The sequence below is a fragment of the Haemaphysalis longicornis genome, unplaced genomic scaffold (genome assembly GCF_048455015.1).
Source record: "Haemaphysalis longicornis isolate Haplotype H1 unplaced genomic scaffold, Haemaphysalis longicornis Haplotype H1 scaffold_5, whole genome shotgun sequence".
Lineage (NCBI taxonomy): Eukaryota > Metazoa > Arthropoda > Arachnida > Ixodida > Ixodidae > Haemaphysalis > Haemaphysalis longicornis.
Window position 1 is genome coordinate 49,392,999 of NW_027526385.1, and position 16,674 is coordinate 49,409,672.

A 16,674-nucleotide genomic window follows, 5' to 3' on the forward strand; every position below is an offset into this window, starting at 1 on the left:
ATGCCACAATGTTTTCGTGTGGTTTATTATTGTCTGAACTAACGTGATCAGAGCATTTTTTTCTGCACTGATACGGTTCCGCCTTTCTTTTGGAGGAATGTAAAATAGTTAAGGGACAGGTAGCAATAGTTTCCAAAAGAGGGGCATTATTTAAATAAAAATGTGAGTGGCAAATCTGGTTTCCTGCTGTTGCAATGCCGGGCAAATGACTGAAGGTATTAGTGCGTTTGCTGTGCCTCGGAGCTCAGTATACAAATGTGTAACTACATTGATTTGCTGTGCCTCGGAGCTCAGTATACAAATGTTTAACTACATTGATTTGGTTTTTTGTTTGTCAATTTTGAGCTCCTCATCACAGCTTGCTTTGTTAGTCATACTTTAGGGGGTGCCCCACTGCCCCACAGGAGCTTAAGAATTACAGAATTAAATAAATTCATGACTATATGTTAGTGTCTTTTTATACAGTGCACTACAATGCACTTAGACTGCTACGTATTTCAAAATATCCAGTTGCTTGCTGCACGTAGAGGCTTTTATAAATAGCTGCTTCAAAAAGAATCGATGCTTTCTGTGCAGTGATGTGAAACAGCAGACTGACAGTGGAGTACCTATATGCATTTAAAGGCCTTTCAAAGTAAAGGCTTAAGGAATCGGGAAAACTTATCAGCTACCGACGGAAGCTTCACCCACAAAAATGACTGTACGAGTGCAGCGGTGCCTCTTATTTTGTTTCATCACTCTGCTTCATTGGTGATACAGAGTTAACGCACTAGAGCTCTTCAAATAACATTCGACAACTTTGCCACGCGTAATCTCTAGATAAGGGCTTTTGTTGCCTTGGGGATAACATGCGAAAAACGAATACCATAGTGCCTCTTGGAATGTCTGCGGAACGATACTTCTAAAAGCCCTGCAGAAAGCTGTTTTATTTTGCACATTGCCAGTGACTTCACAGCTGGTTACACTGCAGGAAATTTCAAAATTTGTGAATATTTGCGACTTTTTCTATTCGTGAAGAGTTTCCCAGCCAAGATAAAGTTATGTGTTGTCAGAAGCTAGCTTTTCAAATAAAACCGGTATGTTTGTTGGCTTAATGGTTTCCTCCAGTTTCTTCCCTGCCAAGTGCGCTTATACAAGCCAATGCTGTCTGAAGTGACCGACCGGTGCTGTGGGCTCGTTAGATGACTGTAATGAACCGTGCCCTGTATTTGCGCGTGCCCTGACCTTTGACCTCCCCCCTCTTTTCAGGGACTTTGGGGGTCAGCAGGGAGGCCAGCAGCAGTGGAGGGGTGGCGGAGGGGGCCGGCCCCAGCCCGGTGGTGGCATGGGGCGCCCCATGATGGGGGGATACGGGGGCGGCGGCAACGGGGGAAGCTTCGTCAACAACAGCCTCAAGGTGGGTGTTGTATGTGAAAGGGCTGTATGGCTGCCATAAGTCCTGAAATAAGGCGCGTTGCCAGGTGAAAAGCGGCGGAAACAGTACAGAGCCTTGTGGCACACCCAAATCCATCACTCCCTGGAGAGTGACGGGGACACTGCGGCCTTTCAGTACACTCGAATGCCATTGATATGGACGTCACCAAAGGAGTTGTACCATAACTGCCAATAAAAGCAAGGCCCGAAGTAAGGCATATTGTCTGGTAACAAAGGAGCGGTGACAATGACACAGCCTTGTAGTACATCTTAATGCCATTACTCACCCTGGAGTGTAATATGGTACCCCTGCATGCTATTGTGCCGGGAAGTAGTTTGCAGATGGCGCTAATTTTTTTTGTGTGTGTGTGCATGCAGCTTGTTTGTAAAAAAATTGTTCATTGCTATGTTGCATGAATTTTTCTCTTCTCTGGGAAAAGGGGTAGTCTTCTGTAGTGTACAATTCCTGCTGTCAAGATTTGTGGCAATATGTTTTATTGCTGGGGTAAGTGTGTCTGTTTATGAACGGGTTCATAAACGGGTTTCTGTTTATAAATGGCCTCTTGCTTCTTCTGCAGGGTAAACAGCCAGGGGGAAATCTCCGCAAGCCAGATTGGGACAGGATTCAGCTGCAGCCGTTCCAGAAGAACTTCTACCAGGAGCACCCCAACACTGCCAACCGCTCTGAGGTGAAATACGTCGCTGTTTCTTTTCAACTGGTCGTTGCATTCGTCTAGCTAGTTCTGTGGTTCTCTAATGGTGGAATGTGGATGTGGACCTAGCGGTTCTGCGAGGGCGTTTCAGGGGTCCGCAAAGCTGTCCTCAAAACTCAAATCAAACCTTTATTTTTCCCTTCAGAGAGAGAAAGGGAGGGAAAGGGAAAAGGCTGCACATTTGCAGCTTTCTTTTTTTGCCAAACCTTGCTGGCATTGCAAAAAATTACAGCCGTCCCACTCAACGTGAAAGCTGTCAGAAGTGCAGAGCAGTAATTCACCATAATAAGCTGTAGTGCCGTTATCCGCTCACTGCTACCACCCAAGGCAGTTCCAATTTCCTGCCTTCGCAGTGCTCACACGCCCCCTGCCTGAAATTGCACCAGCGGGAGTTCTGTTCATTGTGTGCTTGCTTTTCCTCCTGCACGTGCCAGCGTTGCACTGCCACTTTTCGCTTACTATCATAAAAACCAATCCAACGAGCGTTCCTAACTCAATAAACATGGTAACTGCCGGTTAATTACATATATGTTGCCTCAAATGTACCTACAGTTTTCTTTGCACTAAACGTATGACAAGCGCCAGCGGTTCACTAGTTTCGAATGCTTACGACTATATAAACTGCTTGGCATAACAGAACGCCGTGTGGCTCTACTTGGGTCCAGTGAGCAAGCTACGACGACAAGGCAAGCCCCTAAAGTGCTCTGCCCTTAAAAGGTGGCTTCGGTGCATGACTGTTACGTTTAAAGGCCAACTGCACTCAAAATTTCGACCTCTTAAAAACCCTATTTTCGTATAGTCTGCTTAAAAAGAAAGCAGCATGCAAAATACAACAGCTGAAATACGCGCGTTGACGCCGCAAGCGGTCTGCAAAAATCGGCGATTTTGAAACCGAAACCGAGGAGAACGCGGCTATTGCAATGATGTTGCAGCCGTCCAGCGAGCGGCCGGACGGTCACCAGCTCGGGGGAATGTCTGCGCGCAAGCTCTACGCGTGCACGGGGCAGCAGATGGGTGAAGCGTGCGCAGCAGAGCTCGACCGGTTCTCCAGCTGCGTGGCTGGCCAGAGGAAGAAGCCCCCGTCGGCTGAAACGTCACAGGCGCGTCATGGCTGTTTACGCGATCCGCCGGCAGGGGCAGCGTGGTCTGCGGCGAAGCTTTTTTAAACGCTTCTGACTGATTAACGAGGCGTTTCATGGGACTACCACTTGAGTCCCAGCTGATTTTGGGGTACTTACCACGCATTAAAAATAAATATGGCCGAGGTGAAATTTGAGTGCAGTTAGCCTTTAATTTCTGGGCGTGGCACTATTTTTCACATTGACTTTTCGCAGAACGCGCGAGCTATGCGGAAAAGCCAGCCACACAAAAGCGTATAGGCATGACACGCGTCAGCGTAGTTGATCGTGGCGCCCGCCATGATTTTTGCAAGCCCTAAAAGGTTTCCCGGCACACACATGATTGAGAACCAGTGGTGTAGTGAATGTGGCATGCTAGAGGGCTGGTACTTACCTTATGTACTTTGATACCTTTTGTAGCTTTTGTACGTCCTTGTTAAAGAATCATATTTTGTGAAGATCTGTTTGCGCTAGAAAATTTTCTCTGGGGGAATGCTTCGGTGCTGGCATTAGTTAAACCTTTTTTTCTTTGTCCTCCCATCGCAGGAGGATATAGAGCGGCACAGGCAGCAGCATGAGATGACCCTGAGGGGCCGCGACCCCCCGCGACCCATCCTGACCTTCCAAGAGGGCTGCTTCCCGGACTACTGCATGCGCATGATCGAGGCCCAGAACTACAAGACCCCCACGGCCATCCAGTCCCAGGGGTGGCCCATCGCGCTCAGCGGCCGCGACATGGTCGGCATCGCCCAGACCGGCTCGGGCAAGACCCTGGCCGTGAGTGTCGGCCCTGAAGGCTTCTCTGGTTGACCTCCTCTCCTGCTTCATCCTAAGACACTCTCGCTCGGTCTTTTCCCTGGAATTCTTTTCCCTGAAATTCTTTTCCCTGAAATTCTTTTCCCTGAAATTCTTTTCCCCGAAATTCTTTTCCCTCAGATTTTTCCATCTGGTTTTCCCTCAGATTTTTCACTCAGTTTTCCTTTCAGTTCTCAGTTTTCCTTTCAAATTCTTCTCTCGCTGCATTTTATCCCTCAAATTCTTGGGAACAAATACTTCTTTCTTGACCTTCTCACCCCGAACTGTTCCCACCTCGAATTTCTTATCTTGTCCCTCAGCCGATCCCTCTGTGTTCCACAGCTTGTACCCATATTCTTCAGTAGCCATTATCTTTTTGACATAATCTTCCTGTTGATCCTTCAATGCGTATCCTTTCTAACTCCAGTTTTTTTCTCTCCTGTGCGAGTTTGTCCCCTAATCCTTTTTCCGAGATTCCTGACCTAGGTTCCCGGCTATCTGTTCTCCGTGCTTGCAACAAAACTGAAAGCAACAGTTTGAGAAGGAGAGAACTGATGAGTAGCAGTTTAATACTAGCCTATTGGTATAACCATGCAACAGCTGGTTTAGCACTTACTCCATGTGGTAAACACATAAATTTCCTGTTTTTTTTCTTCCTTTTTGCATGTTTGTATGGGCTTTGGGCATTTGTGTCTGAAGTGGATTCTTTGTAAAACTGCGCAAGTCTCATCCCCTCGCAAATTCACCTCTGTTTTTCCTTCCACTTTCAGTACATTTTGCCGGCGATTGTTCACATCACTCACCAGCCCTACCTTCAGCGGGGAGATGGACCTGTGGTGAGTCATCTGTCCAGTTACTGCTGGGGTAGTTAGGGCTTGTTTACCCTTTTATAAAAAACTGGTGCTTGTCTAAGTAAAGTTTACTGCAATACACCGTTGCCTTCACATTTTGCCTGGTCTTAAAAGACTGCACTGCACTCAGGACTAATTGAATCATGCTGAATGTTGTGGAATGAAATTGTTAATAATGTTCTACGATCATCGGTATTTTCGAGTTATTGAATCGAGGGGTTAAATTCTGACCTCAGTCATGTTTGTGGGAATTGTTTGCGTCTTCTCTTGTCCTTATGGAGTAACAAACTACAAGCGTGTTGCACATCACCATCTAGAATATTTCAACTGCTTTCAGAATTCCTACAGTGTGTTACGACAGGTAGAGAAATCAGTGAAAACAGCACTGCCATTCATCTGTAGCCATCTAGTAGTCATTACTGCACTGTAGGAAAGGTAGATCAATTTTAGCTAGTTCAACGTTCCATACTTTTCTCGACTACCTTGCATCAAAAGTGCTCAAAATTGTGCAGTGTTAACGGCGAGTCTTTTTTTCTAAACGTGCATTGCAGGTTAGTTTTTCGACAGAGAGTGGACATAGCGTGTGTGTTTTAATGTATAGACTGTGCTATTGTGGTGCGGGCGTGCAAAAAGAGAGGTAGCCCCCAAGGCTGCGAACTTGGTCCACCGCTTTTTTCTTCTTCCGATGCTAGGCACTGGTGCTTGCGCCCACGCGCGAGCTGGCCCAGCAGATTCAGCAGGTGGCCTCAGATTTTGGCAAAGCCTCCCGGATCCGTAACACGTGCGTCTTTGGCGGGGCCCCCAAGGGCGCGCAGCTGCGGGACTTGGAGCGTGGTGAGTCCATCCTCTCCCTTGTAGTGACAATATGGTTTTTCTTGAAGTCATAAACCAACTAGCTAAGTCAGCAGGTTTTGTGATTTGTGGTTTCAAAAGAAGTTTAATTCAAGTCCGAACCTTAATTGCTTTTGTACTACGCCAGGTGTCGAGATCTGCATTGCCACTCCCGGTCGGCTGATCGACTTCCTGGAGGCTGGGAAAGTGAACCTCCGGCGTTGCACGTACCTGGTGCTGGACGAAGCTGACCGCATGCTCGACATGGGCTTTGAGCCCCAGATCCGCAAGATTGTGGAGCAGATCCGGCCGGACTGCCAGACCCTCATGTGGAGCGCCACGTGGCCCAAGGAAGTCCGCGTACTGGCCGAAGACTTCCTCAAGGACTATGTCCAGGTGAGTAGCCGGCATTGTGTCCGTTAGGGAAGGTTTTGTTGTGTAGATTGCACTGCTTGTGTGATGTACGATGTTTGCAGAAAAGTTGATGGATACCCAAGTGTTAGGTTCAGTGCGCCCTACTGTTGATACAGAGTAGCGTGAGACAGGGATGGATTGGGCAAGGCCTAATGGAACATAGCCACATAAGTTCATCCAGTCATTGGCAAGCAGTCACCAATTTCAAGAATTGAGGATAACTTCTAAGTTGGCTTTGATGTTTACAGCACCCTGTGTGGCCATTTTTGTTCCATGGAAAAAAAAAAAGAAATAGTTTTGTTGTGCAGAAAATGCTGCCTTGCAACAGTTGTGCCAATCCCTGAAAATTTTGTAGAATTGCATCAGCTGTCATATAACCGGCGTTGCGAAACGCCTTGGACACTTGGCTGTAGTGAAATGTCAACCCTGGCATGCTTGTACAAAGTTGGAAACACGACGCTGTTTGAAACTTTGATAGTAATGGTCGCTTGCACTCGCCATACTAATGTAAGCAAAGCAGTCAAGCCCAGGTGCCCTCCTTTTCTGACTCCCTGTCGATGCTAAAGCTTGCCCCCCTTTAAAACGTGCAGGTGAATATTGGGGCACTGCAGCTCTGCGCCAATCATCGCATCGTCCAAATTGTCGACGTCTGCCAAGAGTCGGACAAGGAAAACAAGTGAGTGTGCCTGCCGTTGTTTTGTCGCCTTCCTCGTAGAGCACGGTAGTCAAGGAGGCGTACTTGAGCAATTGCAAATGGCAGCGTAGCAGGCATGTGCAAGTTTGGATACTGGGCATGTCTGGTAGTCGTCAGCAGCTGTCGTACGCGGCAACGCACTTTGTCCCACCGGCCATGCTGCATTCGGCAATTGCGGAAGGGTTTAGTTGTCCCCTATCTTGTGCAGGCTGATGGAACTTCACAAGGAAATCATCAGCGAACAAGACAACAAGGTCAGTGCAGTCTCCGCTGCCCTGGACTGAATCTTAAAGAGTGTTGAGAGCGGTGTTGCGACATTTGTTAACACTTTTTGTGGAATGTGGCCTCAGCTGAGTGAGGACCCTCGTGTCTCTCTGTGCAGACGCTGATCTTTGCCGAAACTAAGAAAAAAGTTGACGAGCTGACACGCAGGATGAGGCGAAATGGGTAAGCTGCCGGGACTTCTTGGGTTCTTCTTGTTCAGCCACTGTCAATGGAACTGAGGTTGGCTTACGATTTGTAAATGGGCCGCAGCCTTTGCTGCCATTCCGTATCAGGGGTTCTGTATCGAGGTGTTGCTTTGGGACTGTAATGAATTAAAAGAGGAAATAATTTTTGTAATTCTTCATTGTCCCAACCTACTACTATAGAAAGTAATCGGCTGCTCCACTACATTTGTAACGTGGCCGTTTCTTGTTTCGCTTATAGTGTTGTGTGGTACTTACCGCTGGTTGTTTTCTTCCTAAATGGGAATGGTCTTTCTTGAAAAGTTCCCGATTTCCTTCTTCCAGGGTTTGCACAGGTCCTTAAAAACCTTGAAAACCCTTGAATTTAGAAGTGTCAATTTCAAGGCCTGGAAAGTCCTGGAATTTTTAAATGGTCCTTGAAAACCCTTGATTTTTCCTGAGAGAATCAATGGCCACAAGAATTTAAAGTGTTTGTCATGGATTTTAGGTGTTAACAAATGTGAAGAAACATTGTAACAATCATGTTTCAGTGTATTGCGTGAAATTACAAGTTTGGTGGATTTTCATTATTTACAAGGCAACATTGGGAGCAGGCACTTGTCAATCCAATCTATATCGCGATACAATCCAGTGAAAGCCAGCTTCTGTTCTCCATCTTGCATCTTTCATCTAGTCTGTGGACGCTTGCTCATTGCATGTTTGCTGTGCCTCATACGCTGTATCTACCGTATTTATTCGAATGTAGGCCGGCCCCGATTCTAAGCCGACCCCCGAAAGTCCGAAGGCGCGAAAAAAAAAAAAAACTTACCTCGAATGTAGGCCGAACAAAAAGGCGAGGTCAGCGTTCACAAAAAGAAAACACGTTTATTCAACAGGAAGATGCGGTGCTGGAACTCAATCAGTTTCTCTTGAAAATCACCGGGCAACTTTTGGACGATTGAGGTTCGACGACGGAGGCCAAAGCCGAAGTGCTTCATGAATTTCTGTAGCCAGCCCCGACTGGCTTTTAAGTGTGCCCGCGATAAGCCTCGTTCCCTTAAAAGCTCCCTTGCTTTTGCCTGGAGCACTTCCGTCGTTACGGGAAGGGCAGCTGCTCGCTGCGTCTGAACGAAGTCAGCCAATGCCATCTCCATTTCATGGTGACGGCATTCTCGTGGTTCGGTGATTGCCAACCTCGTTGCGTCCTCCAACGACGGACATTTTTTTCATCCACGCCGAAGTCCCGCCCGGCTTGAACGTTCGACGACAACTCCGCGGCTAAAACAACTTTTCTTTTAAAAGCGGCACTATAATGGCACCGCTTCTTTTTGCGCTGTCAAAACCAAACGCCACACCGCACGCAGGCATGGAGCAGGCACTATAACGCAGGCCACTGTCCGCACAATTCAAAATGGCGGCCTATGGCCCTTAAGTGGCTACTGGCTCGTCTAGTAATGGCTACAATACTTTCTTTTCTGGGTGGCGCTAGCTGCGCGCTACTTCACTTGGAAATTGGCGCGTATTTCAAAATCCTCGAATCTAAGCCGACCCTGGAGTTTGATATATCAGTATTTCAAAAAAACTATCGGCTTAGATTCGAATAAATACGGTACGTTTGCTTTTACGTGCAAATGGTGGACGTGTACTTAGTTCATCCTGCTTTGAAGCAACACTTGCTCGATTTAATTTCAGCTGATGCTCTTGCTGACAAAGCAGGAGATGCAGGCAACATTAACTAAGTTTAGAAATCAAACAGCCTCAGCAAAACACAAAGAAAAAAAACCTCTAAATACCAGCCATGAATAAAAAAATGAAGCTGGGGGAGCATTTTTGAACCCGTTAGCACCTATGTAAATGCGTACTAATATGCTTAGGTATTGTGCAATAAAAAAACTGTTGCATTGTGTTGAAAAAAGCTATAGATAATCTCAGATAAAACATTATATGGGGACCTTGAAAATGTGTTTTCTGGTCCTTGAAAGTCCTTGAAAACCCTTGAATTTTTTCTTTTGAAGTCTGTACGAACCATGTTCTTCCCTTCTCTTCCCCTCTGCCCTGAAGGTGGCCATCTATTTGCATTCACGGGGACAAGTCTCAATCGGAGCGGGACTGGGTGCTCAACGGTAAGAAGTGTCCCCTGGTGGCTCTTGAGTGATTTTAGTACAGTGGTACTCCAATAATACGACTTTCAAGGAACTGTGCGAAAGCGTCGTACGACCGGGTGTCACATGGTCGGGGTACGGGTAAATGCCGGCCTAGTGGGCAGTTTCCCGCTACAGGTCGGCTAAGAACTTCCTGAAATTACTCTATTAAGCATGTTTCTGTGCAATTTTCTAACTCCCAACTTAAATGCCAAGTTTAAAAAATAAAGCCGTTCCACTGACCGTGAAAGCTATCAGAAGTGCAGAGCAGTGATTCGTCATACTGTAGCGCCGTTATCCGCTCACGGCTACCACCCAATGCAATTCAAATTTCCCGCCTTAGTAGTGGTCGCGTGCCGTCTGCCTGAAACTGCGCCTGCGGGAGTTCTGTTCTTTTTGTGCTTGGTTTTCCTCCTGCACGTGCCAGCATTGCACTGCCACTTTTTTTCGCTTACGATTGTAAAAACCAACCCAATGAGCGTTCCTAACTGTATGAACGCGGGCGCTGTTGGTTAGTTACGTATATTTTGCCTCAAATGTACCTGCAGTTTTCTTTGCGCTAAACAATGGGGAGATGTATGACAAGCATCAGCGGTTCAAGGGTTTTGAACGCTTATGACTACATAATTCGCTTGGCTTTCAAGGCCTCTGTGGGACGCCGTATGAAGGGTACGCCGGGCTCTGCTTGGGTCCGTTATCTCGCTGCGCCACCTGATTCCGGCAGTCGCTTGACATCAGCGTTACAGCGAGCTACGACGACAAGACAAGCCCCTAAGTGCTCTGCACTTAAAAGCCTATTCTGCTTGATGGCACAGACACTGAGTAGTCATCGATGGTTGCGAGTTGAAACTAGAAGGCTGTGATGTCACAAGCCTCACCCCTGCGACGCGACATGTGTAGCGGCGAACTTGCTATCGCACCTTGTTGCAAAACACGTCGTTCTCAATTAGTCAAAACTGCTCTTGGGTGTAATTCAGTGGCCAACCTGCTCATTGCTCTCTTCGCTGTGGCCACGGCTATGATTCTAAATTGAGGCAAAATAAAATACTATAATGCTTGGCCTTTGCTGTGTGCCCCCCCCCCCCCTCTTCCATAAAAGATGCATCCTAACCGCCTATACTGAAATGAAACCTCCAGCAACGTTAATCTGGTAGTTTTAGGAAATTTTAGCCCCGCTTTCATATTGTCTTGCATGGCCCTGTACATATGTTGCCTACAGCCTTGATCATGCAACAAATCTTGCTCGTTTCAATAAATGCGTTTTAAGAAAAAAAGACAAATTTAGGAGTGAAGTGTAATTTGTGTTATGCTGATGTTATTTGACAAGATCTTGAGGTACAATGAAAGTTGTTTCACCCAAGTACTGGCAAGGCGAAAAGGAAAAAGTTTGTGTTCGAGATTTCGGCGCACGTTAAAGATCCCCAGGTGGTCAAAATTAATCCTGAGCCCTCCACCACGTCGCGCCTTATCGCCTGCGTTGCGTGGGCGCGTTAAACCCTAAAATCACTCAAGTGCGGGCAAACATCTAACAGTTCTTTTTATATGCTGGTCGCTGCCTGAACGGAATCGATATCTAGCCAACATGGTGAGGAAGGAGATGCGAAAGGCTGCGCTTGACTTGTGCCATATGCTGTGTGTGCAGAGTTCCGTTCGGGTCGTTCACCAATCCTGGTAGCAACAGACGTTGCTGCACGCGGCCTTGGTAAGGAACTTCTTTCTGTGCCGATTTGCTTTTTGTCTTGTGTTTTCCAGCATGGTTTGGTGTATTGTGTGTGTTTGCTTTGTTCTTTGGTGCGGTGCTTCGCACTGCAAACTTTGCTCTTTTAGTTTCTTAAATTGGAGCACGAGCTGCCTAACCAGGTGTTTTCAGGCAGCAGCAGCAGTTACTGATTGTCGCGAATGTTCAAAACTAGCACAGATTTTAACAGAAACTAGCACTATTTGTTTTTGGTCAGAGCTCTTTCTTCTAACAGTGGATTGATAGCACAACAGTTCTAAAAGGAGTTGCGGTTAACTGAAACCTTGGGTCAGAATAATGTTTTGGTTACTTCTTAGAAAATTTTGCTTTGTTAATTTTTCTGTTTCCTCTCATTCAAATATTTTGCATTGTTCTCACTCAAAATAGCTTCCAAAAATACCCAGGCAATGAACCCGTGGTGTCGCACCATGAGATTAGAACAAGTTTAATAAACAAACGGTCTTCGTTGGGTTTTAAGCTGGGTGTGGCTTCATATTCCGAGACACTGACCAGCGACCGTTAAGCTTTTCTTGCTGTCCTGTTAACCGACCACTGCAATTTTCAGTGCGCGCAGCGGCAGCCTTGCTTTGGACTTGTTTCGCCTCTCTTGTGGGTGTGTCTGCGATGCTGTGGACAGTGGCGAGGACCCAAGGTGGTGCATGTGTGAGGGAGGAGGTGGAGAAGAAGAAAGGAGGACGGTGGAGAAGAACGAGAGGGGAGGCTGCCGGCCCAAACGTTTTTCCTACATGGAGGCGTGGTGGATGCCCGTGGTCTCTCGCGCTTTGACATCGCGAGCCTGGGCAGGGTTGAGTGTGCCTGTTTTGTGTTGCGAGGTTGATTGCTGCGACAGCTGCTCACACGGCAGGCGATAAAATGGTGCAAGGTTGGGCTCTTAATGGCGATAAACAGCGGTGGGCTTAGTACTAAACCTTGCAGAATACCAGAGGTTACTCTTTAGATGATTAATGCTTGCTATGTTATATAAGGTTTAACGGCAATAACTATTGACATTTATTTTGTAAAATCTGTCATTGATGGAAGCTGAAGCATAAAGCCTGAATGCGAGTGTCAGATTTTTAAACTTAGAGTTTAGTTACTCTAACGGGACACCGAAGTTTGGGAACTGCATTGTGTAGTTTAACACATTCTAATATATTATGTGACTTGTCTGGTGTATTGTGTGCAGTATTTTAATTAAAGCCTTAGCTAATTGGTAATGGGCTGTAGAAGAGAAAGCGCTCTCTGCCATTCGTGTATGCTGCTCCAAATCTTTTCCCTCAAAGTTATTGGTGGAAGTCATGCATCACGAAGTGACGGTACTTGGGTTCCAACTGTAGCTTTCTTATAACCACTGGCCACTACATTACAGCTGTATCGAAACAAGGTTTCCTCGTGAGCTAGCTAGGCTTTGGGTTTCAGCTTTCGTCATCTGTAATGCACACTAATCCAGAGTCTCACTCGGTCCACTTACCGTACCCCCAATTATTCCAACGGTCGTGCAGATGTGGACGACATCCGCTTTGTGATCAACTACGACTACCCGCACTGCTCGGAGGACTACATCCACCGGATCGGGCGCACGGCGCGTTCCAACAAGACGGGCACGGCCTACACCTTCTTCACGCCCAACAACATGAAGCAGGCGAGGGAGCTCATCGCTGTGCTCAAGGAGGCCAACCAGGCTGTCAACCCCAAGCTCTACGAGATGGCCAGCCTGGCACGCAGCGGAAACTTCAGCGGCGGCCGGAACAGTGAGTTGCGCACCAACAGTTAGCGTGCGTGCGTTGAGTTTTAAGGACGATAAGTCTTTCTTGGGCTACTTAAACGCAGAAATATTGGTCTGTCTGTATGCATGTCTGTCCGTGACTCGATTCAGCCACCCGGCCAAAGTGAAACAGGAGCTGCACAGTAGTCTTGCATACCCACAGCCAAATGTAAACTTGGAACTAATTTTAAAGCTCATTAAACTTTGCTGGCACCAGTGGCAGGGAACCATTTGCTGTAAAATTTGTTCCAAGTGGTGCATCAGAAAACTGCTTTGATTATTGCATTCGCCAGGGTTCATAGTACTGGAAAATACAAAGATCAGTTTTATGACCGACACTGTTTTGTGTATTGTTCCACCAAACATGAATAATTATCTCTAATAATCACGGGAACTAATTGACTAACTGAAAAAATGATGGACTATTTGAAATCAGTGGGAGAAAAGCAGCAAGACTGACAAGTTTCACAAAGTTTACTTGAAAATTAAGAGGTTGTTTTAAGACCATTGTCCCCCCCTTAATTAAGCCTAGCTAAAATATAGGCCTAACATGGGCATTCATTTAGCATCTTAGTCATAGTAACTGTCGTTTTCCTGGTAGTTATTGCTTCCTGCTTCCATTCTCAGCAGCACACTAAAGTTGTGCAGACGCACTTGACAGTTGCTTGGGGACTGTACCTAGAGGCAGTGGAAGTGGTAAGCGAATATATCTACTTAAGCCAAGTTGTGACCCCGGATCCCAACCATGAGGCAGAGATAATTAGAAGGATATGAATGGGGTGGAGTGCCATACGGCAGACATTCTCAGGTAATGAATGGCAGCCTACCATTGTCCCTGAAGAAGAAAGTGTATGACAGCTGCATCTTACCGGTACTCACCTACGGGGCAGAAACTTGGAGGCTCACTAATAGGGTTGATCGACTCAGAGGGCAATGTAGCGGAAAATGATAGGTCTAACTTTAAGAAGGGACAAGAAGAGAGCGGAGTGGGTCAGAGAACCAACGCGTGTTAAGGACATATTAGTAGAAATTAAGAAGACGAAATGGACGTGGGCATGGAATGAAATGCGAAGGCAAGATAACCGTTGGTCATTAAGGGTAACAGAGGGGATCCCTAGAGAAGGTAAGCATTGCAGCGGGCGGCAGCAAGTTAGATAGGCAGATGAGATCAAGAAGTTTGCGAGGATAAATTGGTCGCAGTTAGCACAGGACCGGGGTAATTGGAGATTAACGGGAGAGGCCTTTGCCCTGCAGTGGGTGTAGATAGGCTGGTGATGATGACCTAGATTTTATTGTAGGGAACAAGCTGCTGCTGGAACGTTTAACACTTTGGTACTTGCGTCTGCAGTTCGTCGGTTCCGCATTCCCGGCCAGCCCCTTGGGAGCCTTCAGAACGACAACAGCGACAACAAGCAGCGCAGTGGTGGCTACGGGAACAACAACCGGGGTGGCTACGGTGGCGGCAACATGGGTGGAGGACCACCACAGATGCGGGGTGGACCAGGCGGCTACCGCGGGGGTCCCGGACCCCAACCAAATGGATTCGGTGGCGGCAGGCCCATGCAGAATGGCTACAGCCGACCTCAGGTGGGGCTTGTGAACCTGGCCGGTCCGTGGATTCGGATTGTGCCGTCTTGTGTCTTCGGAGTGGAAGCGTGTGACTCGTCGGGTGTTGAAAATGTGGAATGGAGGAGGCGTTGGGTTGCTTCGCGGGAGGCTTTGGTAAATGCAGGGGTGAGACAGCTGCGCATATTGCGCCTTTTTGATACAATTCCATTTTCCTGCGCCAAGCTGCTCCAAAAGCATGAAAATAGCGAAAATTGCGCCAAACTGCTCCAAAAGAGCCTGAAAGGCACGGATTTTGATGCTCATGTCAGTTCCGGTGGGGACGAAAGCCTCCCGCATCCCAGTGACCGCTTTTATTGGTGGTCAATTGCAAACACAGAAATGGCAAAAATAGAAAGACTGAAGAAATGAAGCAAACGATACTTTCTAAAACGCGATGGGCTTTCTGTCCGGGTTCGCTGAAACGGCCTTTCCGATTAGGCATCGCTGTGGCTACAAACATGGCCGCCGCCTGATCTGCCTGCTACTGCCTACTTCACGCGCTCACTGCGCATCGCCGATATTTTCCCTGGTTTATTTTACGCTATCAGCTGGGTTCCAGTCTATTCATTCTATCAATTGTGGCTCGTAAAAAAAGTTTTGAAATGTGGGGCCTACGACTTCGGCGTGGTTTGTGCTTGAGTGCGAAACGCGGTGCGTGCGTCTATAAACGGGTTCGTGAATTGAACTTTTTGGCTCGTTGTGGTGTTATAAAATGCTGAGGTGTTGCTATGCTTGGAAGCGCGATCGCGAGCCTAGGCCCGGGAGGGAACGGTCGGCACGAAAGTTGCGGGCGGCGCTGCGGCGCCGCGACCTGTCCAGGCAGCGCCCAATAGCTGCAGGACTGCATGGTTGCCATAGCACGCGACTAATAACACTTGATGTATGTGAAGTGAAATTTAATGCCCAAAACTAGGTGGCTAAACAGTAACGCTACTTAAATGATCACCGGGTGGACGTGCGCCACACGGACTGCAACAGGTAGGCATTCGACCGTTAGCTCGAAGTTGCTCAACTGTTGCCGTGACTACACTCGTTCGTACAATGCAGCCTGGAATTACAAAAATAATAATTTTAGCATTGAAACGGTAAAAAAACACTCCACAATTGCAGAGCCCTTAAATTTGATAATGTTAACGGCAGTTTTGTTGTCAGTGTTGCGTACAGCCACAGCACAATCTCACCAGTTAGGAAAAGGGTAGTGCAGTTAGAACTTTGTGATACTCTTTAAAAATTATTTCGCGTAAGGCTGTTTCAGTGTACGTGTATTCAAAACTGATTGGAATGTGTACTTGACCCTTCAAATTGCTGAAATTGTGATTTTTTAAGCTCACATGACGATGTATTACATGTCCCTACCTGCTCCAAATCAAGCTTCTTCTGCTCCAAAATCGAAATTTTGCTGCTCCGAAAACTGCTCCCAAATCTCTTTGGGCTGTCTCACCCCTGTAAATGGCAGAGCAATTTCTGAACATACCATATCTGTTCGATTATAAGGCGAGGGGGCAGTTTGGAGCGTCAAAAAAAATTGCCAAATAATATATATATATATATGTATAATATGAGAGAGATTCACATATAAGGTGGGGTATGACTTTGAGACTACGGATTTTGGAAAAAAAACCTCTCCTTATATTCGAATAAATATGGCACCATTGCAGTCTTGTGTGCGACCGCTGACAGTGTAGATTTCAGCATTCAAACCTTTTCGGAGAGCCGTGCAGCAGTTAAGCATTCTTATAATGTGTAGCGTGAAGGGCCCTGTGTTGCAAAAAGCTGGCGGTGATGTTGACCGTGAGTGGAAAATTGGCGTGAGTGAGAAATCGGGTAGCACTACCTTGTGGCGCCCACTGAAACTCGCGGTCGTAGGGCCCGACTGGCGGAGTGCAAACAGGAGCGGAAAGTGTTCGTGCGGTATAAACAGAGGCGGCAACGATCTTGCCTTCCAAGCTTAAAGGGATAGACAACTGATTTTTGTAGAGTACATATTCTCTATCCCAAATGAAGGGGAATCACTTAAATCGAAATTTTTAGATCTACGAGCCGTATGTGTCCCTCCCAAAAATGATGCTGGCAATTATGACATAGAGTAGCTCGGCAACATACTTTTGTCTGTATACGATATTTGAAAACTTGTCCCCAGCTAAAAA

The 16,674-nt window shown here is 46.9% G+C and overlaps 1 protein-coding gene across 2 annotated transcripts in view; it reads left to right on the forward strand.

The window, feature by feature from the left end:
- The window catches only part of LOC144138204 (uncharacterized), a 28,827-nt gene that overhangs the window by 5,827 nt on the left and 6,326 nt on the right, over positions 1-16,674 (forward strand). For both annotated transcript variants that reach the window (XM_077670382.1, XM_077670383.1), the window contains exons 2-14: positions 1,249-1,396; positions 1,992-2,102; positions 3,791-4,021; positions 4,810-4,875; positions 5,583-5,724; positions 5,870-6,117; positions 6,726-6,811; positions 7,038-7,083; positions 7,212-7,276; positions 9,337-9,398; positions 11,059-11,118; positions 12,657-12,905; positions 14,268-14,506. In XM_077670382.1, the coding sequence (XP_077526508.1) occupies positions 1,249-1,396; positions 1,992-2,102; positions 3,791-4,021; positions 4,810-4,875; positions 5,583-5,724; positions 5,870-6,117; positions 6,726-6,811; positions 7,038-7,083; positions 7,212-7,276; positions 9,337-9,398; positions 11,059-11,118; positions 12,657-12,905; positions 14,268-14,506 (1,753 nt within the window). The remainder of the gene's footprint in view (positions 1-1,248; positions 1,397-1,991; positions 2,103-3,790; positions 4,022-4,809; positions 4,876-5,582; positions 5,725-5,869; positions 6,118-6,725; positions 6,812-7,037; positions 7,084-7,211; positions 7,277-9,336; positions 9,399-11,058; positions 11,119-12,656; positions 12,906-14,267; positions 14,507-16,674) is intronic.